General features: G+C 49.8%; 7 protein-coding genes across 7 annotated transcripts; 3 read left to right on the top strand and 4 right to left on the bottom strand.

The window, feature by feature from the left end:
• Positions 1 to 337: 337 nt before the first annotated feature.
• EDB82DRAFT_90067 (Rgp1-domain-containing protein) lies at positions 338 to 3,550 on the top strand. Its single transcript, XM_025727210.2, has 2 exons — positions 338 to 1,069; positions 1,118 to 3,550. The coding sequence occupies exons 1-2, from the start codon at positions 544 to 546 to the stop codon at positions 3,073 to 3,075; spliced, it is 2,484 nt and encodes an 827-aa protein (XP_025588407.1). The 5' UTR covers positions 338 to 543; the 3' UTR covers positions 3,076 to 3,550.
• A 1,554-nt stretch (positions 3,551 to 5,104) lies between these two features.
• Positions 5,105 to 12,092, top strand: EDB82DRAFT_423356 (WD domain-containing protein; the record flags this gene model as incomplete). Its single annotated transcript, XM_065607626.1, has 4 exons — positions 5,105 to 8,128; positions 8,943 to 10,084; positions 10,224 to 10,230; positions 10,425 to 12,092. The coding sequence occupies 4 exons, from the start codon at positions 5,105 to 5,107 to the stop codon at positions 12,090 to 12,092; spliced, it is 5,841 nt and encodes a 1,946-aa protein (XP_065465834.1).
• Positions 12,093 to 12,362: 270 nt separating this feature from the next.
• Positions 12,363 to 13,915, bottom strand: EDB82DRAFT_472316 (uncharacterized protein; the record flags this gene model as incomplete). The annotated part of the gene is made up of 2 exons (XM_025727245.2): positions 12,363 to 13,386; positions 13,434 to 13,915. The coding sequence occupies 2 exons, from the start codon at positions 13,913 to 13,915 to the stop codon at positions 12,363 to 12,365; spliced, it is 1,506 nt and encodes a 501-aa protein (XP_025588410.1).
• Positions 13,916 to 14,440: 525 nt separating this feature from the next.
• EDB82DRAFT_490704 (P-loop containing nucleoside triphosphate hydrolase protein) lies at positions 14,441 to 17,177 on the top strand. Its single transcript, XM_025727256.2, has one exon. It carries the CDS (start codon positions 14,483 to 14,485, stop codon positions 17,171 to 17,173), a length of 2,691 nt encoding a protein of 896 aa, XP_025588411.2. The 5' UTR covers positions 14,441 to 14,482; the 3' UTR covers positions 17,174 to 17,177.
• EDB82DRAFT_490701 (uncharacterized protein) lies at positions 17,178 to 18,569 on the bottom strand. The gene is made up of 4 exons (XM_025727267.2): positions 18,348 to 18,569; positions 18,265 to 18,293; positions 17,710 to 18,214; positions 17,178 to 17,653 (listed from the first exon to the last, which is right to left on the bottom strand). The coding sequence occupies exons 1-4, from the start codon at positions 18,375 to 18,377 to the stop codon at positions 17,390 to 17,392; spliced, it is 828 nt and encodes a 275-aa protein (XP_025588412.2). The 5' UTR covers positions 18,378 to 18,569; the 3' UTR covers positions 17,178 to 17,389.
• Positions 18,570 to 19,039: 470 nt separating this feature from the next.
• On the bottom strand, positions 19,040 to 20,987 carry EDB82DRAFT_521588 (uncharacterized protein; the record flags this gene model as incomplete). Its single annotated transcript, XM_025727278.2, has 5 exons — positions 19,040 to 19,572; positions 19,637 to 19,917; positions 19,964 to 20,530; positions 20,585 to 20,670; positions 20,727 to 20,987. The coding sequence occupies 5 exons, from the start codon at positions 20,985 to 20,987 to the stop codon at positions 19,040 to 19,042; spliced, it is 1,728 nt and encodes a 575-aa protein (XP_025588413.2).
• A 1,118-nt stretch (positions 20,988 to 22,105) lies between these two features.
• EDB82DRAFT_521587 (uncharacterized protein) lies at positions 22,106 to 22,768 on the bottom strand (the record flags this gene model as incomplete). Its single annotated transcript, XM_025727289.2, has 1 exon — positions 22,106 to 22,768. One exon carries the CDS (start codon positions 22,766 to 22,768, stop codon positions 22,106 to 22,108), a length of 663 nt encoding a protein of 220 aa, XP_025588414.2.
• Positions 22,769 to 23,309: the final 541 nt, after the last annotated feature.

The raw sequence follows: 23,309 nt of genomic DNA, 5'->3' as shown, positions 1-23,309 counted from the left end.
GTTTGTCTTGAATATTGCTAGAGTTGGAATCTCTGCTATTCGGGTATCAAGACAAACAGAACATGTGCGGTCCTTTAAGGGATACGCATGTATGGGACCAATATTAAAAACAAGATACAATCACGTTCATACCTGTCATAGTATATAGTACATATAAGTAGTCAGGTTAAGCGTATTTGTATTTCCTTTTGTTTTCTGTTAGTGTTGCTGGTTCGCTGTGGAGCTTTGTTGGCCGAGGCTCCGTTGTAGTGTAAGCTTGTACCTGCATCGTAGGCAGTGATTGGCTTAGACAGCTCCCCGCCAAGACGCCAGCTTGAACCTCCTCCATCTCCTTTCACGGAATACCCATGACGTTGCTCTTCTTGACTCCTCCCTCGATAGCTCAACCTGTTCCTCACTTTTACATCAGCATCGTGTCTTCAACGCTCTCTAATCTCCTGTCGCCTCCGTCTCGAATATGCCGTCGTGTAGAAATGCTGCATCTGTCATCCAATAGTCGCCTTAATCCACGCGCTCGTCGCTGAGCGACCTCCCTTTCCTGCAATGGCTCCTGAAGTCCCGAGCAACATCCGCGTCTTCATACGCTGGCATGACCAGACTGTCTTCGCCGGCGAGGAAGTCAAATGCACCATTACTTTTAAGAACGTAGCGCCTGTACCAGGCCAGTCGAAACCACCGCCGCAACAATCGGAACGAAGTCGACTGGCCTCGCCCTTGCATACCCGTCCTAGGTCAAACCAAGGCTTGACCCCTCCGCCGTCAGCATCGTCAGGTCGAGGACACCGCCGCTCTGCTCTTTCATTGAGCGTTCCTGCATCTCAATCGCATAGCCGGACAGGTTCAGTACAATGGCCCTCATCACCAATAATAGGCGATCGCAGTTCGAGCCACTCCCACAAACGTTCCGTTTCCATTGTCTCAATCGGATCGAACAATACTTTGGAAGACCATACACAACGCAATGATCTTCCAGCGAGACCTCAAAGACCGCATCGCGGTCATGGGCGCGCTTCGAGTTTACAGATACTTCCTCGAGTGCAAGGCCAACTTCCGACTGGACCTCATTCTGGTAGATTACTTCTGTCCTCTCCCTTCACTACTAGCTAACCAGCGACAGCCTCTTTCTCCCCCCACCGTCTTTCGAGCTCACCATTATTCCACGCTTCATATCCTCCGCCTGACCGATTTGGCCGAATATCTCGTTCGCCGACAAATTCTCAATCCCCTATAATGCAAGGCCAACGAAGAGCATCTCCGCTGGGATCGCCTGAAAACCCGATGCCGGAATTCCGCTTCCCTGCCGCGCCTTCACCTACTCGGGAGGCACGCCCAACGTTATCTAGAAGATCAACGAATGAAAACATGCTCAGTCCTAGAAATGCTGCAGGTGATTCTAGCGGGTTGGCAGTTCGTCTTAAAGACGGCGTCCCTACTATCAACGAACAAGTCGCCCCTGCCCCTGCAGCCCGGATTTTGGCAAGCAGCGGAATTTTGGGGGGAACGCCGAGAAGCAGCGGAGAATTTTACTCAGTCAGCAACAATTCATCAGAGACGCTGGTTTCAGAATACGTAACACAGCCACTTAATCGCGGACATGCGCGACCACTCAGGCGAAGCCTTGGTATGCCCGCGCCACAAATGAGAGCACCAGAGTCTCTCATGATGGGCTATGCTCAATTGCACGGCTCTTTCTCATTAGACGGCTCGTTGGTTAGTCTTGGACAATTCGATCAAGTCAAAAAGAAGGGCATTGTCGGGCAGGGAGGTGGCGTTGTTGGACTCGAATCCAAACGTGATAGCAGTCTGCTTGGAGGTTTTGGGTGGGGTCGCCTCAGCAGCTCCCTCGGTGACTTTCTGGGCGGAGGAGAGCTCAGCACGATCAAGGAGATGCGTGGTGTTGCAAACTCCAAATCTGTACCGCTCTTGACGACACCACAGTCTATTCTGTTTGTCGATCTGCAGCTGGCCCCTGGAGACAGCCGTGTGTTCGAGTACTCATTTCGACTACCAAAGGGACTACCTCCTTCCCACCGCGGAAAAGCGGTCAAAATTTCTTATAGCCTCGTCATTGGCACTCAAAGGGCCGGTGGCACCAAAGAGCAGCAAGTCAAATCCGTCGAAGTACCCTTCCGAGTTCTAGGAAGTGTAAATAGCCACGGCGAGATTCTAGGGCATGATTTGATGAATCCTTACATTTTACTACAGGATCTCGCCCAAGTCAAAAGCCCGCCAAGCAGTGACAAGGTCAGTGATAAGGCACCAAAGACCAATGGCGATGGAACGAAAGGACAGCAGTCAGCATTGAATGACTTTTTACTTTACGTGGATGACCTGGCTCATCGGCCAAGAGATGAAAGTGGTAGTATTCTCCTTTCTCCAGGTGCCGGTAACTCTAGGAGACCATCGACATACGAGGAAGCAAGTACCGCGCACGAAGCTATCCACATGGCAATCATGCGAAGCAATATGACGTCTGGCGGGCAACAGAGCCCAAACCGTTTCGAAATTGCTCGCAACGGGCAAAGAGTTGGTGTAGTAATGCTTACAAGGCCTGCCTACCGACTGGGCGAAGTGGTGACAATGGCCATTGATTTTACTAATGCGGACATTCCATGTTACGCAGTGCATACCACGCTGGAAACATCAGAGAGGGTAGACCCGTCTCTCGCAATAAGGTCCGAGTCAAGTATCCATCGAGTGACACGAAAAGTTTACTCATCATCATCTGAGGCAACAATGTACTCACGGCGGGTTACGTTTAAGCCGACAATTCCAATTACCGCAACCCCCGAATTCGTAACCAGCGGCGTTAGCTTAGAGTGGAAGATTCGTATCGAGTTTGTGGTGCCTTCTACAGGCAGCGATTCTCCAGACGAGAACGAGAGACGCGCACCTCATCCGCTTCTCGAGCAGATTTCACAAGATGAAAAGGGAGGAACAGTGCTTGTGGCTGTTGAAAATCTGATATGCGAGAGCTTTGAGATTGCGGTACCCCTGCGAGTTTACGGAGCCGTTGGAACAGGACTTGAGCGTCTTGAACGAGATGAAGCGTCTGAGGAAGGTCTTGTAGTATAAGGGAGTTGAATATTTGACCATGATGAAATTTTCAATAACTCAGGCTATAAAGAAAGGCCTTGTTTCACAAAAGGGCGTTTGGCGTTAGCAGGAGATATTCAAAAGAGGAGGAGTACGTATAATTGAAGGAGACGTGTTTAGAAGCTCGAGCCATTGGCGTGAGTATGTATATGCAGGTGTATTATAACTGTGGTCCTATGAGTTGTTCATGCATTTTAGGATTGCATTGCCCAAGCAAACCATGCTCTTAGCTAAGGCTTGACGACAACGCGTCTCCAATATTTGAGGCTGTCGATGTTTGTTTATGTCTTAAGACATGGGTTCAAGTAGGTTTGACGGTTATGGTTTGAAAAGGAGACTCGTGCACAGATGATTGATTGCCTCGCTGGAGTGCCGGGATTAAGTGATCGGCTGGTCTAACGAAAGCCAGCGCACAGGGCCTTCCAGCCTGAGCTAATAAGTGTGACAATCACGATTAACAGATACAATAGAAACAAGCGAAAAATGGCCGAAATCTACGGATAGAGGTACAAGACTAACAGGGACGGGAGAGTATTGGGAGCATCTTCATTTCACTAAGCGCCGGGATTAGTTAGACAAGCGGATAACGGCTATGGAGTAGCGGAGAAGATAGGGCTTCATTCTATCTTGGTAAATGGGACTATAGAAGCAGAGGTTGCCTTTTTGTTTATTGTTATTTCGGTGTCGATATAGGTACCTAGCTCTTGGGCAAAGTGGATGCTTTTGATGTGTTGTTGCTCTTGTCCATGGGGTCGGTCGGGGGGTATCGTGGCTGGTGGCTCGACAACAACTGGAGTTTAGGAAGACATAGATCACATTGTGTATCTTCTCAGGACGAAGAGAAATATGAGTGTTCATTCTCACAACAGAAAATCAAGATTGTTGAAACCCAATTGCTAATGTGATTGCTCGGGGGCCCTCATCAATGTCACCAACAAAGACTCCAGGTTCAATATCCATCACCGTCCTGGCCTGAAGTGATTCAAGGTGACAGCCACTGATGGGGGAGCTGGACGACAGGGATCAAGCGGCCCAAGAATCAGCTCGCCCAGCCCACATGAGAAGCACATGAGATGCCCACTGGAAACAGGAGAGACGAAATTAGTAGGTCAGCTTATGCTGTTCAGATTGGACTTTTTAGGCTATTTATTTCTGTACCTACAAGCGCAGAGGTCAACTTTTCTGTTACCCACGTCAGGGCCCTTGGCTCTCATCAAAGAAACAGGGCCCCCTGGGCAACCACGGACAAGGGCCCATGTAAACAACACCCTCAAGCGCCTATCGAGGAGGGATTGAGACTTTTGGACTCTTTGGAGTTGGATTTGGGGCTCTTTTTCTCGACTATTGACGGGAAAGGAATGGCCTGGGGTAGTTAGGCTAGGTCACAAGAGAGTCATCGACATTCCATCCCACAGATTGGTGTGAACCTTCTTTTCTTCTTTTTCCCTCATCACCAACCGCGTTCGTTGGGATATTTCCATTATCTCTCCATGTCTCCTGTCGCTCATTAACCACATTTAGATAGTACCTACCTAGTCATTGTAAGTGCATGTGCAAGAGCAAGAGTTTGATTCTCGTAAACTAAACTCTTCCAACCTCTTTCTCTCTCCACCGAAGCAACTAACGCCCCTCCCCGCAGCTTTTTTGCAGCTTCGAAGTTTTGCTTGCCTTTTGCATCTCATCGACCTTTGCAGTCCCCGCAGGCCCGCAGCAGCTACCTGACTTACACCGCCCACCATCCACTTTTCATTGTACAGCATCATCCGACTTCTGCTCTGCTCATAACTCTGCATATTCTTCGCATGTTCTTTCGTGTGCGATAGGCATTGGCCGTTCATTCTTTCATCTATCTGCTCCTAGGGTTCTCTGTTCTTCTTTGGGGTCTTTCTTCGTACTTGGGCGGTTTCTGAGACAGGTTCTCACTACTATTTAACGCTTCACCCAGTCGACTTTCTCGACTACCTATACAAAACCCAGAAAATATTCACCAAGTGTCAATGGCAGAAATATGGCAGCGACTCCATCTCACAGTCGCATGAAGCTTACTCCTTCCAACTCTCCGTTCCTAGGCCGTCCTTCCAGGTCCTCAAGATCGCCCATGCGTGGTCGACCCCAGGATTCTTCCAAGCTCTCCCTCAAGCGCGTTATTGGTACAACCTGTTCATCGCCAACAGGGTTTGATACCCTCTCATCTGCATTTGCATACATTGCTGGCGGTGCTGTTGTGGTGGTGGATGTTGATGGAGAAAACCACTCTCAACGGTTTTACCGAGCTAGGCCGACTGCTGTCCCTCTTTACTCTGTAGCGACCTTTCAGAACACGCCCTCGACACCTTCAGGAACACCAAAGGCGAACGATAGCCGTGGCCGTGTAGGCCCTAGATTTCCCAATTCACCGCATACGTCATCAGACTGGAACGAGTCTCCCAGTAATACATGGACGAGCCGTGAACGCATCAAGGCTGCGACATGCCTTGCTCTCAGCCGAGATGGGAAATATCTTGCTGTGGGCGAGACCGGCTATTCCCCCCGAGTTCTGGTCTTCAGTCTTCACGACACCTCTTCCGACAGCCCTCTGATATCGATTAGCGAGCATACTTATGGGGTCAATTGCGTTGCTTGGTCTGCGGACACGCAGTATCTGGCGTCAATAGGAGCCGCCAATGATGGATTTCTCTATATCTGGAAGGTTGACCCGCGCACTGGTGGGGCCAAACTCTTCAAGCAAAACCGATGCACTTCCTACGTCAAAGACATGGTCTGGGTAGGCAACTCCCTTGTCACCTTTGGAGTTCGCCATGTCAAGATGTGGAAACCTGAAGATGGACCGGCTCTTTCACCCACGAAGCAGAAGTTCTTCAACGAACAACCGGCATCTACCCCACCCTCTCAAAGGACCTTGTCGGGGCGTAACATCCTGCTTGGGTCCCTCTTAGAGGAAACCTTTACTTGCGCTGCTGTTGTCAAGAACTCCAGTCTCATCATTTGCTCAGAAACGGGCAATGTGTGTATCATGGAGGAGGATGACAAACAGATGAAGCTGCAAAAGGTCCTTAATTTGGACTTTTCTATCTCGGCGATTGCCGTCAAAGACAACGTCGCGTATGTCGGCGGCAGCCATGGCCATTTTGCTGTGCTAGATGTCGAGGCTGTATTGGATGCCCAGCCACCATCAGCATGTATCAAAGACACTACCTTTCTATCTGAAGGCCAGCTTGCTATGGGATTTCTAGCAGACAACTTTGTCACCATCGACTCACAGCAGTCCATCGACATCTGGAGCTCAGACCATGTGCCTGGCAAGGATAGTAAGGCCATGGCTAGCATTCCTATACCTGGGCACGGACAGCCCGTGACAGGCATCCAGGTTCTACAGCGACCCAACGACTTGGACGCCTCGTTTCTCACATGGACCGTCGGTGGAAATGTAACCTTCTGGACACTAGAAGGTCAAGTCAAGGCCTCAATTGATGTGCCTGTCGGAACAACCGAGCCTGAAAATGAGTTGGACCCGGTTAATCAGCTCACGTGTGCTCAGACAACAAACGACGGCAAACTGCTAATTTCTGCTGATCGCATGGGTGTCCTACGAATGACGGATATTGCAACTAAAGAGCCTGTGTTGGACATCAAGGCACATACGGCCGATTGCCGTTCTGTGAGCGTCTATGATAATGATGGCAAGTTTCTGATGGCATCATGCGGTCGAGATCGAACTGCTCAGCTCTTTCGTCGAACCGCAGATGGATCAATTGAACATTTCCAGACGCTCGAGTTCGCTGCCAAGGTCGTCCAGGTCATGGTCCCGTCCGAGGACAAGGTTCTGACCTGCTCCTTTGATCGAACACTTCAGATTCACGACATTATCACCAAAGAGGGTGACCCTGACTCAATTGCTGCCATCCCCTCGCGAGTCATCTCACTCAAGGCTTCGCCAAGCTCAATGGTCTTGGGCATGGGCCAAAGAACCGTATTTGTTTCCATGTTAGATCGAACAATTTGTCAATTTGATCTCAACACGGGACGCAAAATTTCCTGTTTCAAATGTCAAGACGAGACCCGGGGAGAATCTGTTGTTTTAGACTCGTTGTGTTTTGGACAGTGGCTCCCTAAAGATCAAGATTTCCTCCTCGGGACTTCCAACACGGATAAGTCTATCCGTTTATACGATGCTCAAACTGGCGGCTTCTTGGACAGAGAGTGGGGCCATACAGAAGCCATCAATGGTGTGTGCTTGATTGAAAATGATGACGGAAGTCGTAAGGTTGTAAGTGTTGCATCAGATGGGACAATGATGATATGGTGTTTGGATCTGGATGATCCTGTGCCTGGCACAACAAGCAGAGAACCATCACCTGCAAAGGATTCGGTTTCAGCACGGCCGCCGCTTCGCAGAGTCCTGTCCAAAGCTGAGCTGGCAGAGTTCCAGCGACCTTCGCCATCTTCTGGTCGAAAGTCCCCAGCATCAGGGCGGAAGTCACCCCCACGAACCCTCCAACGGCGAACTTCCCGTTTCAACCTGGCCGCTAGTGTGAGATCACCTACACAAGCAGCTCCAGCTAGCCCAACCAGCACGGTGGCAGATGACACGCCGTCACGACGGCCTTCGGGCGACGTACGAACTAGTCCCCCGCCATCCCCGAAAGCCAAAGTTAAGAGACGGCCTTCTGTTTCCCAAGGGGTCCGCAAGAAGACATCCTCGTCAAACCTGCGTGGATTCGGCTCATTGAATATGGCAACAGAACAAACCTGTCGCCAGCTGAGGTCATATCGGAAGAAGCTCGCCTCTTCGGAGCCCATCACCCAAGAAAACCTAACTGAGCTGGACCAGGAGTTGCGAATGACAGCAGCAGCTCTTGGCGACCGGGCTATTCGAAGCCGGGCCATGAACGAGACGGCCCTTAGCGGCCTTTTAGATCAGTACTCAGAGAGATTGATCACATTATTAGACGAAAAGCTGCGTCTAAGCTACCAGCCAAGGTCTCCAACTGAAAAGGATGGAGACAGTCAGGACGACGAGACCCAACGCAGTGTGGATGGGTCATCGAGTTCACTTTCATCATGACATATTCCTCCCTTTTGTATACTACTACTGAACCACATCACTTTTTTTTTGTCTTTTGAGATTATGCTGGCAATGGCGTTATATGGGCTATAGATTTGATGGAACGGGTGGCTATTGAACTAGAGCAAGCATGGAGCGTATCCGGCTGCCAAGTTCTAACATGATACCATGGAGTCTGGAGTCTAACTGCTACATTGTGGGATTTACATATTTCGCTGTAACAGCCGAAATCGACGTTTTGCAACCAATCAATTGATCTTATTCATGGCTGTCTAATTACTTTATTCCCTTTCGTCAATGAAATATAGAGGTGTGATAGTGAATGTTTAGATAATTGAGAATAATAATTCCTATCCGTGTTAAAGCGCTTTACGCGCCTACAAAACCGTGTTGGTCTTCAGGGGTATCACGTGCTAAGCCAGGACTTAGCGTGTGAACACCTTGGAGAGACGCAGCCCGATTTTTCTTCCCTGCATCATCGAAAATCAACAACAGAATTCCGCGCAACATCTTCGGCGAAACTCATCACGTGATATCTTAACAGACGATCGCGAATACGAGCAAAAATTAACCACACCATCAGTTCGACGGTCGAGCGCGTTTCGCAACAAGAGGTTTCAGACGCCCAGCACCCGATGAAAGGCCTCGAGGTCGCCATAGACGGTTTTGGAGTCATTGACTAAGGTTGCCTGTACGTATTTTGATCCATAGAACCCCGGCCATGACGTAGCCGTACTTGTTTCGCGACAGACGCCTAACTGGACTTCTTCCAAACCCATAGACCGTGGCGCCAGTCCATCTACTTGCACGACGTGAAGGCCCTCTGGAAAGCTGGCGAGGTGGATCGTGGGGCATGAATCAATCAGCCGTATACACGCCCCTCGAGTCGCTGTTCCTATTCCAGTCATTGTTGACTCAAGGCGCCGACCCTGGGGCCTTCGCGCGTATCTCTGAGCAGCTCAAGGACAACCCACTCATCAAAGATGGGGCCACCTATGATCCCGCACGATTAAAGCCCGATGCGCTTCAGCGTCGTTTTCTACAACTATTTGGGGAGGAGTTGAGGGGCGACTCGGAGAAGGATACAGCCGACAATCCAGCAGCATCACCAAATACTCAAAAACGAAGACTCGAGAGCCCTCCGCTACCGACATTCAAAGATGTGTACGACAATGCCGAAAAGGTGCACTCGCTCATCCAGCGCCTTTGGCAGCAATATAGCGCTAAGATCGTTGGTCACATTCGGGAGGATGAACAAAAGATCGACGCGTTGCAGAAGGATATCCATTTCTTAGAGCGAACTGAACGAGAACGGCGTGCTAGAGCCGCAAGTCAGAACGGTACGCCTGTGCTTGCTGCTAGGGATCAGAAGGCTTCTATTCCGTCTAATGGGCCAACGCCACCTGCTGCGACGACGAGTGCGGCGACTCCTTTTCGAAAAGGACCTATACCACAGACACCGGTGCTCCCACCAAAACCTCCAGTTCCTCACAGCAATCAACCAAGCGTTGCACCGCCCAGCCACTTGCCTACTGGAACGACGCCGATAAGACCTTCTCCGTCACCAAATCCACCCAATGCTAATGGCTCGGTGCTTCAGCCTCCCCCAGGTGTTCCTCAAACTGGACCACGACCGCTGCAGACATCACAGCCTCCTAAGCAGACTCTAACACCTCGGCCGGAAGCTGGGGCCAAGCCGAAAGACGGCACTGCAGTTCCTCAAAATGCGTCGCAAGGAGCTGCTCTTAAGTGGGAGAAGCCTTATCAACCGCCACAGACTCACACGCCCCCTCCTCGACAACTTCAGTCACCTCTTGCTCAAGGGCCAATAGCTCCACCCCCGACACAGCAGAATCCACAACAACAGCAGTATTCGCAACCCCATGGACAATACCCTCAGCAGACACCGCAACAGCAGCAATGGTATCCTCAGCCAACTGCTCAGTTCTCCCCGAAGCCTGGAGCTCAGCCGCTTGCTTCCCATCCCCAAACGCCTCAGCCTGCTCAGGTTCAGCCTCGACCACAACCTGTTGCTCCGCAACCGTCTCAGGTCCAACCTCAGCAACAGGGTCAGCAACGGCCACAATCTCACATTCAACCACCTCAGCAACAACCACGCACTCCTCAGACACAGCACACGCAACAGAGTCAAAAATCACATACCCCTACGCCAGCACAACTCGCCCAGACCCAGCAGTCTCAGCAAACCCCCCAAGTCCCCATCCCTCAGCAACCAATTCCTCCTCAACAACAGCAATTCAAGCCTCGGCCGACTCCTGTAAAACCAGGACTGGCGCCGCCTCAGCATGCTGGCCAAATACCACCACCATTGCAGCCAGCGCCACCACGATCGTCGGTAGACTTGAGTGGAGGCCAGACGCTCCAGGCCCGGCCATCGTCAACCACACCTGTGCCACATCCTCGTCCTGTTCAGTCATCCCAAGGCCAAGCCCAGCATGCTCGACCGATTGTTTCAGCTTCACCAACTCCCCTTGTAGGAAGCGCAGGTGCGATAGCACCGCCCCAACAGCGCCGGCCCTCAGGTTACCAGCTCCAACAACCTCAGCACGCGTCGCCAGCAGGCTCATCTGCTTCCCAGGCCCCAAAAACAGAGAATAAGAGCCAATCTTCACAAAATGCCCCCCAGCATCCGGTACCTGGTGCTTTGGGACACATTATCCGTCAAGTCTTGAGTACTCCGGCGAAGAGGCTTGCGACACCACCTGGACCGCGCACTCCTACTTCGACCTCGGCGCAACTTCTTCTTCAAGGATTTGGAACGAAATGGGCACCGCAGTCGACTCCATCGACCCCTGGCCCTGGCCATGTGAATGCTGCTCCTCAAAGTCCGGCTTTCGAGCCGGTCAGCCCGCCTTCAAAGAATGCCACTTTGCCTAGTTCTGCTGCATCTACGCCTAAACCTAAGAAGCAAGCGCCCAAGGCACTTCCAAAGATTGAACAGTCGGCGATTAAACCCCGCCGAGCTGCCTTCCCCAAGGGGAAAGACCGAAGGGTCAGCTCTACTCCTTCAATCAGTCGGTCAAGGCGAAGCCAGTCTGTCGTATCTCACACCGATGAGCAAGCGACCCAGGCTAATGAAACAGCACCTAGAATCAAGGATGAGGATGCCACACCTCGGCCTACTGAGGAGACTGGTGATACTACTGCTGACGAAAGCGTCCCTGGTCGGACCCAGATTATGACACCCGGGAGTGTCTCTTCGCGGCTCCACAAGCGAAAACGACAAGGCACACCTCCTGACCTACCCCCCGAGACTTCCCAGGTTCTATGGACTCGAGGATTTACAAAGGTGTCATCGTCTGCTCTTGATCAGATCTCGAGCCACCGAGACGCCAACATGTTTGCTACTCGACTTCGGGAGAAGGACGCGCCCAACTATCGCCAGATTGTGTTGCAGCCACAGGATATAACATCTATTCGGTCTGCTATCAAGCATGGAAACAAGGCGGCTGTTCAAGCTGCTGCAAACCTACCTGGTGGTGACCCTGGCACTGCGCATGTGTGGTTGCCTATGTCTGAAGAGCTCGTCCCGCCCAAAGGTATCATAAACAGCGCCCAACTCGAACGTGAACTGGTCCACATGTTCTGCAACGCCATCATGTACAACGCCGACCCTGATCGTGGTCCCGGACCGGCCTTTATGAAACGGTCTCAGGAAGAGGAGGAGGAGATAGTAGGCTACCGCCTCGATGAGAACGGCGTTGTGAAAAACACTCGCAGCATGTTCGTAGAGGTTGAGAAGCTACTAGGCGATTTGCGAAGCGCAGAGAAGGAACGCAGCGCACCACCGCCGTCTGCTCGCCCAGCCAGCGTCGCTACACCCGCCGAAGAAACGGGTGACGATGATGACGATAATGGGGAGCGTGATACTGGAACTGCTAAGAGACGTCGCATTGGAGGCAGGGGCTAATCACGGACTGATGTGGATGACAGCTTTATATGCTGCTGAAAAATACAGGCAGCTTGTACTTGTTTTTATTGTTATGCCAAGCGTCTAGAATAGCTAGCTCATTGTTAATTACCACCCACCACTCAAGGCTTGCGTTAGTTAACGCCAGAGTCATACACGCATAATCTTTCATCTATCCGCTTGTGAACTGTATCAAATTGTTCCTCCAAAACCCAAACTCCTCGCTCCTTTACTAGTACATCATACCTCATGGACTGGAACAGAAATAGCTTATTCCAGCTTGGAAGCCCCTTGAGATGTGCTCGACCGATTACTTTGTGCACCCTTTTTGGAGCTAGCATCGTCATCGGCAGGCCGCTTGCGAGGCCAGTCAGGACAGATATCAATATTGTCCCTTGGGAACCACCACTCGAGGAACAGAAAGAAGAGGTAGTCTACAACACAGCAAAGGCAAAACAATTTGCCAGCCCAGATACCGCAGCCATAGTAACGTTTAAGGCGATCAATGAGAGCGAAATTCCGAATGCGACTACCGTAGCCTGAAGTATCAACACCGTAGAACTCGTCTTCTGGGATGGTTCCTGATATGCCATCATAAACACGCTCCGTGCGCATGGCGACGTTCTGCCACGAGTACATCTTTTTTACTTGTTCGTGGAATTTCTCGGTGCGAATCTTGCCGGCGCGTATTGCGCTGATTGCTTTGCTTGTGGCGAGAACGACGTCGTCTTCTTCTGGTTTGGCAAAGGTTGTCATGTGCGAAGGGAGAACTTCAGGGATACCGCCAACCGCAGTACACACGACGTAGAGCCCACAACTGGCAGCCTCGACAATGACAGTTCCAAAAGCCTCAGTGAGAGAGGGGTGGAGGTAGATGTGACCACGAACCATGACATCGCGTACTTCTTCGTGACGGATAGGGCCAAGCATTTCAACACGGTCTTGAAGGACGTTGGTTTCGATCATCTGCTCGAGATCTATGGCTTTAGGACCGGAACCTGCGATGATGAAGCGTGTGTTTGGGTGATTTTCAAGCACACGTGGAATAGAGGCGATCAGGAGATCCGTACCCTTGTTATAGAAGAGACGGGAAATGACGACAATAGTGATGGTGTCGCGGGGGCCAATTCGCTGTGATGGAGGATAGAGAGACGCTTCAGGGTTAAAGGACGTTGATAGAGGAGATGGTAACGCGGGAACATCCTTTGGGCGGAAGTTTTCAGCGACGACAGCGTTGGGTATGACCGAGACCATGACTGGGTCAAGAGATGCACGAAGCACTGTGTTTTCTTTGCTATGAAGAGTCAGAGAAAGTCGGCACCTTGAAGATTATAGACTTACCAGGTATGGCTCACACAGATACTGTGGTCGACGTCACTTAAAATGAATTTCATGAGCTTGTTGGTGAGAATGGTACCTGCGTCTGCAAATCCAAAGAGAGAGTGATCGGTGAAGACAGTTCTCAACCCCATTGTGCGAGCATGCAAGATGGCCTCGTGGCAAAGACTGCTGAGACTTCCATGGCCATGAACAATCTCAATGCGCTCACGAATACATATATTTCTGAAGATGGGGAAGAATGAGAAGACGGTGGGAAAGGTGGCGGCGCGGTAGATGACGAGGAAGGGGACGTGGTAGACCTTGACGCCGTTGGTGAGGTAGCGGATGCCCTTGCGATCATCGTAGGCGTGTGTGATGATGATGACCTTGTGACCACGGTCGACGAGCTTTGTGGCGAGTTGGTAGATATGAGATTCGATGCCTCCTGGTTGCGGGAAGAAGAAGTCGCTAACCATAGCGATGTTGTATGTGCGGCGTGTCATGATGGCGGTTGAGAAAGGGGGGTTCGCCAGCCCTTTATTGATAGAGTAGTGTATCGATCAGCACTTGCTGAGACAGTGATTGATAGTGTATTGTTGAGATTGATATGCGAGAAAGAAAGTTAACGTCCTTGGTAGAGATGCATCTCACTCATAGTAATTGTCTTCTCATGTTGAACCACGTCTAAGGATGAAGTAGACAAGCGTTGGATAGTGGAGCTGGCCAGCGGGATGGACGGAAAAAGATGGCGCTGAGCTTGAGAGGTATCTAAGTTCTGTATTGTGCTGTCTATTTGCGCCGATATATGCTTGAAGAACTCAAATCAGATTAATTGACCAGACAATAAATTTACAGCTATATATCTCTTATAAATTAAATTAGTTATAGCTAATTATTTAAATTTTTATTAGAATATCATCTCAATGAGCCAAGTATAACCTGGCAGATAAATTTAGCGGTGTAAGATGGCAGAAACCCGATAAGATGTCAATCCATCCAAAAATTTGGGAATTTGAAGCGACTGAGGCCCCTCCATCGCGAAATCTGGTGCAGCAATTGTCTTCGAAATAATGTTGCCCAGATACATTCCTCCCCCAAAGGGTGGAAATACATCAAATTCTACTCCTTACAATTTTGCGCCATCACCAAAAGTCGAATCCAATACCGCTCCCGCTCATGCGCCCGCCTCCAATGCCTTTGACTATGCGCGATACGTCCCTCCGAGCGCAAAGCCTGCGCCACCTCAACCTCAAGTCCCTCAAAAGCAATACTTTGACGATGAGCCCGCAGTAGCCCCCAAGAGGAAATTCGACATCACAGAAGAGGCCCAGAGTTCTGCCCAGCCAGACAGTAAAAAGTCAAAGATTGTAGAGCCAACACCAAAGGATAGCGACGAGACGCCAAAGAAGAAGAAGAAGAAGGTCAGAAGAGGCAAGCGAAGAACTGCGACTACCAACGATGATGATGACGATGAAGATGACGACGACAAGCCAGCTCAGAAGTCGCCTGCGACAAAATCTGAGTCTCAAAAGCCCGTGGAACAGCAAGAGCCGCAAGAAGAGAATCAGGTTGTTGAGGAGACTGTTGTAGCAGAGAAGGAACAGCAGAAGAAGGATAAAAAGAAGAAAGAAAAGGAGCAAAAGCAAGAACAGGAAGAGTCCAGTACCCCCACAGTCCCAGCCGAGGATCACGATGAAGACGTCCAAATGGAAGACGCTACAGAGCCCACAGAGGAACCCAAGGCTCCTTCCGAGGATCCAGTAGCAGAGGAGGAAAAGAAAGAGAAGCGAAAGGAGAAGAAGAAGAAACACAAGGAACCCCAGCCGATAGAGGAAGAAGAAGAGGATAAGGAAGAGAACAAAAGACATAGAACTGTTATGGAGCGACTGGAGAAGTCTCTCAAGCTAGCTGGTGAGATAGTTCCAGGCGAGGATGACGAAGAGGACCAGGGCGAACTTCATGGCCTTGAGCCCCTACCGCAGCCAGCACCAGTGGTTACACTCACCAACGCAAAGCCGAGCGACGACGATACTCTTCCTCCTTGGTTAGCAAAGCCTTTCCGGGTTTCGCAGGACACTCGAACACCATTCTCCAAGTTGGATGTCTTGCCTAAGGCCTGCCGTGTGTTGGAAGAAAAGGGCTTTCAAGATGCATTCGCTGTGCAAACCGCTGCCATTCCTCTCCTACTTCCCACAAGCCGACCCGGCGACGTGTGTGTTTCTGCGGCCACCGGTTCCGGAAAGACACTCGCTTATGCCTTGCCTGTTACGCGGGATATTAGCCAAGGATGCCTCACCAGGTTACGAGCGCTAGTCGTTCTGCCAACCCGAGAACTTGTCAAGCAGGCTCAAGAGACATTTGAGCTTTGCGCTAGAGCATTCGATGGTGGTGATCGAAAGAGAGTGCGTGTGGGTGTTTCTGTTGGTAGCCAGTCTTTCGAAGACGAGCAGAAGGCCTTTATGGATCAGGAGCTCCGATATGACCCTCAAGCGTACAAGAACCTGCAAGACGAGGTTCAAAAACAAAATCAGTTGAAGTTGGGTCTTTCTGCAACGGACAGCCTCGAAGATATGGAAGATGCAGACCCTCGCTTGAGCAGCAAGAACGGCTACGTGGTTGACTTTGTCTCCAAGATTGATGTTTTGATCTGTACACCCGGTCGACTCGTCGAGCATATGGAACAAACACCAGGCTTCAGTCTCGACTACGTTCGATGGCTGGTAGTCGACGAAGCCGATAAGCTTCTGGCTCAGAGCTTCCAGGGCTGGCTGGATGTAGTCATGGAAAAGTTCCGCGTTAACAAGCCTACCGCTCGAGACTTCCCAGACATCAACTACTCCGGCGTTCGCAAGATCATTCTCAGTGCCACACTCACTAGAGACTTGAGTCTTCTCAACCAGCTGGGTCTACACAGGCCACAGATGATCGTTCTCGAGAGCGATGGTGATGTCCAGATTGCTGAGCATTCTCTGCCCACGCAACTGAGGGAATACTCCATCAGAGTTCACGACACGGGTCTCAAGCCGCTCTACTTGCTCGACCTTCTCCGCAGCCAGGATATGCTCATGGCTAGTCCCGACAAGGTCCAGGGAGCTTCCAAACCTGATGAGGCTGCAGATTCAGATACCAGTTCTGATTCGAGCTCTAGCCCTGATTCCGATTCCGACTCTGACTCGGACGCAACTTCAGACACAAGCTCCGACTCAGATTCAGAGTCCGAGTCTGAGGCTAAGCCAAAGGTTTCAGGCCGATCACTCAAGTCCCATATCCCCTCTTCCCTCATCTTCACAAAGTCTAACGAGGCCGCACTACGTCTATCACGACTGCTCGTCCTCCTGGATCCTTCACTGGAATCTCACATCGGTACTCTTACATCCACAACACCAACACATATCCGTCGCAAGACAATCCGAGCTTTCTCAACAACCTCATCTCCCATCCGCCTCCTCGTTGCTTCCGATCTTGTTGCCCGTGGTATTGATCTTCCCAATCTCGACCACGTCATCAACTACGACATGCCTCCCAGCGTGGCAGGTTACGTACACAGAGTTGGTCGTACAGCACGAGCTGGCAAGTCGGGGAGCGCGTGGACGCTGGTTGGAGATGATGAGAGTTGGTTTTACAACAAAATTGGAAAGAACGCAGGTATCAAGAGAGGTCAGAAGATGGAGAGGACAAGAATTGAGGAGATGGATGAGAAGCGAGTTGAGGAGTACGAAGCTACGTTGGAGAAACTTGGACAAGAGGCCGGAAGGCGATAAAGGCGTAAAGGACATAAACTTAGCATGCTTAGGATTAATATATAGACTAAAAGCCTACATTCGGAATTTTCGCAACATGACCCCCCCTCGATTCTATGGCATTACCTGAACGCCATATGTACAAACTCATCAACATCTACCGCACATCGTGCAGATTGTATCCGGGTTTCTGGCGCCTTCACTATCTCATCAATGCATCTTTACACTGCTGTGAAATCAATCATCAGTCCAGTTGTTTCGCTCCGCAACAGATGAAGGTACAACTCTAGGGCCAGACTCGTTCACATTCAGACTTCCGTAGCCCTGGGACTCCCTTTCTGTCCGCTCAGGCTCTGCCTCTTCCTCGTCAATAACATCTCTTTCTCTATCAATCAGCAGCGGTCGGCGACTTTCGTGGCGCTGGCTTCTTTCTCCGGAACGATTTATTCCCCAGACATTGCGCCAGTTCCCGCCTTCTCTGACGACAAAAAGACCCATCATCTATACTTTTCATTAGTGCTGAATTAAACACAACACCCAACTCATCTTTTACATACCTGTATCAGTCCTACACCTAAGACAACAGCAAAATCTGCCAGTGCCATGGTCTGCAAAGCCCCTTGCCATGGTTCACGACAGGCTGTTCTCCGTCCATAAGTTGCAGCACAGTTACTCGGCGCAGTGCCAGGAAACGGATACGCCCGGTCACGGACCGAGTTCAGTCCGCAACAGTCAAATGCATCCTGAATTCTGCGTATACCGCCTGCATCGTGGGCACGAAACAAGCTCATCCATTGATTTTCCATCATGCAATTCGTTACGTCAGACGGTACCGCACGCTCGAGGAGTAGTGTTGCGAGGATAGTGGTAATGAGTGCCTGCAGGACTTGGACGACCAACGGACCAAGTTGGGCCACACGACTTGGAGAGGACTTGGTAGCGCGGCGGAAGCTAGGATAGCATGCTGTATTTAGGAATCCGACGATGGGGAGAATGATCGTGATGATGGAGACAGCCGGGGAGATGGCGAGAGAGAGGCTTGAGCTGCGAACATGAACAATTCTGTTCTCAAGTTAGTAGGTTTCAGACAACCAAGCTCATATTATACTGACACTGCGATGACCAGCAGCGCAAGGCTGAGCTATAGAGCTGGTTAACTCATGATGGAAGCTAAAATCTCGTGGAATCCTCTCACTGTCAAGTACAACACCGTGGGATGAATCATTATGCAAAGTTGCTGGCGCGATACAAAATACAAACTGATTGAAAGACGTAATGTTGGGTAGAAAGACAAAAGAAAAGATGACTTGTTCGAGGTTTCTTTATTTGTTTGGCAGCTGCGTCAATGACGAGTAACTTCCCCGCCTGGGAGGCCGACCATGGGAGGGGCCTGATTTCAGAACGGGTTGCATGATAGGCCGACTGAATCAACAATTCATCTAGTCCAATTGAATGAAAGGAAACAACTGTCTGTGAAACTTTGAATTAATTGCTATCTGTAGTGTCTCATAACAAAGAGACAGGTAGTAGAGCTATTATAGTAAATAAAAACTGAACGCAGGACAGCACAAATGAAACATTACCTAGGTAATGAGTGACATGAATCCCTGATTACAATAATCAAACACATTTCGTACATGGTTAGAAAATACATAAGAAACAAAAACCAAAGCAGCCACCAGGGCGACACAACATGAGTGAAACTATAACAACAGAGTAAATCATTATTGACCAAGTTTGAACGTATATCGTTTGTGTATGAAAGAAAAGGGGTTAGAAGAATAGAGTGTAACGAACGGCTGGAATGTTGCACAAGGAACTAATATAGCCAAACATATATGAACGATGCGACTGGGGATTGGAACAGATTGAACAAGATCTAGAATGTTAATGAAATTGTGTACTGGGCGGAATATTGTAGTCAATATTCTGTATCAACATCGTGGGCTTGAAGTCAAATTGCTGGTATGCCGTATCATCTCCCACAGAGGTGCCTGAGCTGTCGCCAGCCAGATATGTATCTGAAGAATCTGAAGACTCAGTGAACCCCAGCTGGAGCTGATTCTGGATGCCAATTTCGTTATCAAGTACGCTGAAGTCGAAATTTTCCCCATCATAGACATTGGGGTCAAAAGAGTTGAAACAGTCGAAGAGCCCAATGGTATCGGTTGCTGAAGAGGTTTCCTCGGAGTTAAGACCTGGGAAAGGGAGCAGCTCTGCAAGTATGCGAGGTAACTCTTGTAGACGCTGCATCACCTCGCCCTTGATTTGAGGTACAAAGTCACCGAATGCCTCATCTACCGTTTTGGTGACGTGGTGACGGACTGCCGGTTTTGCTTGGTCCCAGTATTCGCGCCAGTGTTCTACTTCATCAAGTTTAATGCAGGGGGTTTTGGCGCCAGGACGAGAAGAATCATAATCTTTTCCAATTGTTTAGCCGGTGTCCCCTATGGTTAGGAAAGATATGGGTATCTTATAACTTACATGGTGAAGGAATTTCAGGGGAATCGGGTTTGACATTGAACAGGATGCTATACCACTCCCTCCACTTTGTGGTGGGCGGCATTCTCAGTCTTCCCTTCAGTTTCTTCGCCTGTTCTTCGTCGTATCCATCAGAGAGATCTCGTTTAAAACCATCTGATTCTTTGACTGGACATGGTTTCTTCTCTCGTTGGTGTTTCTTCAAGGCCTCGGCCTCGTCGAAGCGGCGTAGGCATCTGAGGCACTGGTGAGGAGGCAAAGCATGCTTACGTTCTAGATGCTCCCTATAGAGGTTAGTAAATCGCAGACGGAGTTTTAAGGAGAACTTACTTTACACGTGAGATGCTAATCCATCCTGGGCCACAGCACGTTCTCTCGCTTCCGAACCTCGCAGGATCATACTGATGATAAGGGCACGCAAATCGAGGACGTGTATCCTCTTTCGTTGTTTTGGTCCGCTTGTTATCCCGCTTCCTTCTGGAACTGTCCTCGTCTTTGTCTTCGTCATTCTCGCTTTCATCCCGGCTGCTGTGGTCATTTGACCGTTTCTGGCCGGCCGAACGAGAGATTGGCTTTCCAGTCTGAACAGCGCCAGAAGAAGAACGCGATCCTGTGCTTTGATCGCACTCTTCTTCGAGTGCCTCCAGTCTTTGTTCAACACATTCCGCGATTACAGCCATCAAATTGTCAACGAGGTTCTGCTTACGTCGTTTGACTTCTTTGTTGAAGCAGTAATCCAAGTACGCCGCCGATGTGTTCGTAGGCTTGACGTCGGGTTCTTTGGTATCGGCGGCTTTCCTTCCGCCACTGATGGGTAAAGGCACGCTGAGAAGATTTGTGCAGTCTTTAGCAACCTTCAAGCGGCGACTGGGAGCGGATGGATTGGCTTGACCGCTTCTGCAGTTGATGTTAGTTACTGGTAACGCTCTTCCTAAGACATATGGAGCTTACTTAGAGGCAGGAGAACCTCGACGGCCCTGACCGCTCTCCTGGTCCTTTCTGACCTGAGATGTATTTGATCCACCAGTCGACTGTTTCTGAAAAATAAAGTCAGTATGGGTTATCTCGTGACTAAAGGGTAAGAGGCAAGTACCGGTCGTGAGTATCGATGCTCAGTGGGCTCAGGAGACTCGGAAGACCTCTTGTTTCTAGTTACAATAGCTTGTTTATCTTGGCCGGACCGAGGCATATCCGATCGCTGGTAAACCAGACGATGGGCAGGAGTGATTGAGGGGAAATTGAATTGATAGCAGAACTTGGCCAGATACTCCTTTCCAGAATGATAACTCTTTTTGAAGGCGGATCGTTTTCGATGCAAGGATATTTGACTTGCTTTGTCCACCACAGAGGGCATTATCAAAGTTCGATCAATTGCATGTTTTGTCCTGGTGTAGACGATTGCAATGGAATGTAGATATGAGGGTTGGCAGCAATGAATTGGTGTTGAAAGATAAGGAGTCGCAGGAGAAAGAGATGACAACCATTGGAATCGAAGACTTCATGGGCAAACGGGGGCTTAAATAGTTGGAAAAGAGCCTCACGATGTGCTTTCCATCTCTGGTTTCGCAATTGCGAATTCCGCAAAACCGAGTGCGACTGCTTCATGAAGATCGCTCAACGATAGGACTCGGCTGTGGTGAGATTACAGTGAATGGGTGCAATCTAGAGACGCCATTACTGGTCAGATGGGGCGATATCGCGAGCACCATCGGTCAAGACTTGATGTACCAACTATAGGTACCTAGTCAAGTATGCAAGTAAGTACTTAGTCTCTACAATGTATGTCATGTATGACTTGCCTGTCAATGCGTCAAACTGATCTCACAAGTTGAAGGCCTCAATTTGGCGTCGACTGTAAACAAAACGATGCCTCTTTGGGCCTCCCCCACGCCTATTAGCTTGCTGCAGTAGACGAGGCGACAGCATGATGGTTCGCGAACAACATCGTCAACGCCATTCGAGTGGCTGTTCAAGACGCGACCCCCGCGTTTCAATGCGACTATCGATAGAGTCCTGCAGATAATTCATGTCGTGTCCGAATGAACCGGTTCGACCCGGTTAAGGTACCTACAGATGATGCATTAGTGGATGGGGCAAGTAGCACACGTTGTCTCAGCCGATTTGCTTCGCAGAAAGGATGCATTTTCCTATGGGTTTGGTCGTGAACGTTGCGAGTAGACATTTTTCTCTTGATTGCTTTTTCGTAATGGGGTAAATCCCTCATAAATCTGCTCTATTCATATGTGGAAACTCGGCCATTCCCCCATTTACTGAGTATACAGGCGTGACTCAGTGTGTAAATTGATCTAGATCATTATAAGCTCTTAGTTTTTGCTTGTCTTTCTTCGAGTCAGGGCAAAGTTGTAGGCATTGCGGACAATAGTTAATGGACGACGTCCCAGGTGCCCTGTTTTGAGAGCCTCTTGCTCTTACCCCCGAGATGGATGTCCTCACTCATGTTGATCATATCCATCACTGTGTCTTGCCATTCTTGTCCTGCTTGCGGGCCACAATCCCATCCACACGCTTAAAAGCTGGGAATCCCTCAAAGAAACAGTTGGTAAGCCAGAGCCACCACTGTCCAGAGAACCTCTCAACGCCATGTCTCTGGAGCTTCTTGTCAAAGAAGAAACACTCGACAGCGTGAATGCCAATGACAGGCCAGAAGATGGCGTTGACCAGCCAGTGGAAAAAGCTGGCTCCGCCAGGAAAGCCCTCGTTCAACAGCTCCCAGACACGCGAACCAGGCTGGATCCATGGCAATGACGCCTCACAGAAGAAGTAGAACAGAACAGCGCCAGTGACGAAAATCCCAAAGCCCTCTGGTGGTGTGTAGGCTGTGATGATGACATCGCTGAGACCCAGTGCCTCTCGAGCCGTGTTGGCCATTTCGATAATGCGGTCCTTCACCTCGGCCCAACTAGCGAGAGGAGGCGTGAAAGGGACAAAGTGTTCATTCCCGTCGTCAGACTTGATAGTCATTCCATTTAGCTCAATGTCTTTGAGGGCCGGGGACGAAGCGGCCGAGGCAGAGAGGCGGGCGTAATGGCGGAGGTAATAGGATATCTCCCTGGTGTGTTCCTTGTTCATGTGCGAAATGATGCGGTTTCTGCGCACATCATCCGTGGAAGCCATTTTCACTGTCCGAGACTTTGATCTTTTGGACTGCGCAAATATAAGTGAAGGGTGAATGTTTGGTGATCGGTGAGGCATATGAGCGAGGTAGAATCCTCGGATGAAGTCGAAAGTGGACCCATGTTTTTCATGTGAAGATCGACCAGAGCCCGATCAATTAAATGCAGGAAGACACATTATTGATTTATCAAAATAAAATAAAAAAATCGAATAAACTAAATAATACAGTGACAAAGAAGATTTATTTTTACTGATCCGTATGGTATCACGATGTTACTACTATTCTGACCGTCAGATATTAGAGGCAGGTGTACTTCCCGCTGCTTGCCTGGAATCCTTAGTCATCGAACAACCAAATATCAGGACGGAGCTCTTGCCAACACAAACCTCTATTCATCATATTTCGTATCTTCTATATACGTATCCAAACATGTCCATTCAGACACTTGGTGTTTCTGCTATACTCAAGGATAGTGATTATCCTTCGTACCCTCTACATTTCTGCATCGCTGTTGGTAATTTCAGGACGCTGCAATTCTTG

The sequence above is a fragment of the Fusarium venenatum genome (genome assembly GCF_020744135.1).
Source record: "Fusarium venenatum strain MPI-CAGE-CH-0201 chromosome Unknown EDB82scaffold_1, whole genome shotgun sequence".
Taxonomy (NCBI): Eukaryota; Fungi; Ascomycota; class Sordariomycetes; order Hypocreales; family Nectriaceae; genus Fusarium; species Fusarium venenatum.
The sequence above is the reverse complement of the archived record's forward strand: the minus strand, read 5'-3'. Positions and strand labels throughout refer to the sequence as shown.

Excerpts from the sequence above, each read along its gene's own strand:
- EDB82DRAFT_90067 (XM_025727210.2), top strand. The coding sequence starts at position 544 with ATGGCTCCTGAAGTCCCGAGCAACATCCGCGTCTTCATACGCTGGCAT. Across the intron at positions 1,070-1,117 it reads TCCGACTGGACCTCATTCTG|CCTCTTTCTCCCCCCACCGT; the intron begins GTAGATTACTTC and ends AACCAGCGACAG.
- EDB82DRAFT_490704 (XM_025727256.2), top strand. The coding sequence starts at position 14,483 with ATGTTGCCCAGATACATTCCTCCCCCAAAGGGTGGAAATACATCAAAT.
- EDB82DRAFT_490701 (XM_025727267.2), bottom strand. The coding sequence starts at position 18,377 with ATGATTCATCCCACGGTGTTGTACTTGACA. Across the intron at positions 18,294-18,347 it reads CCACGGTGTTGTACTTGACA|CTCAGCCTTGCGCTGCTGGT; the intron begins GTGAGAGGATTC and ends CCAGCTCTATAG. Across the intron at positions 18,215-18,264 it reads GCGCTGCTGGTCATCGCAGT|AATTGTTCATGTTCGCAGCT; the intron begins GTCAGTATAATA and ends ACTTGAGAACAG.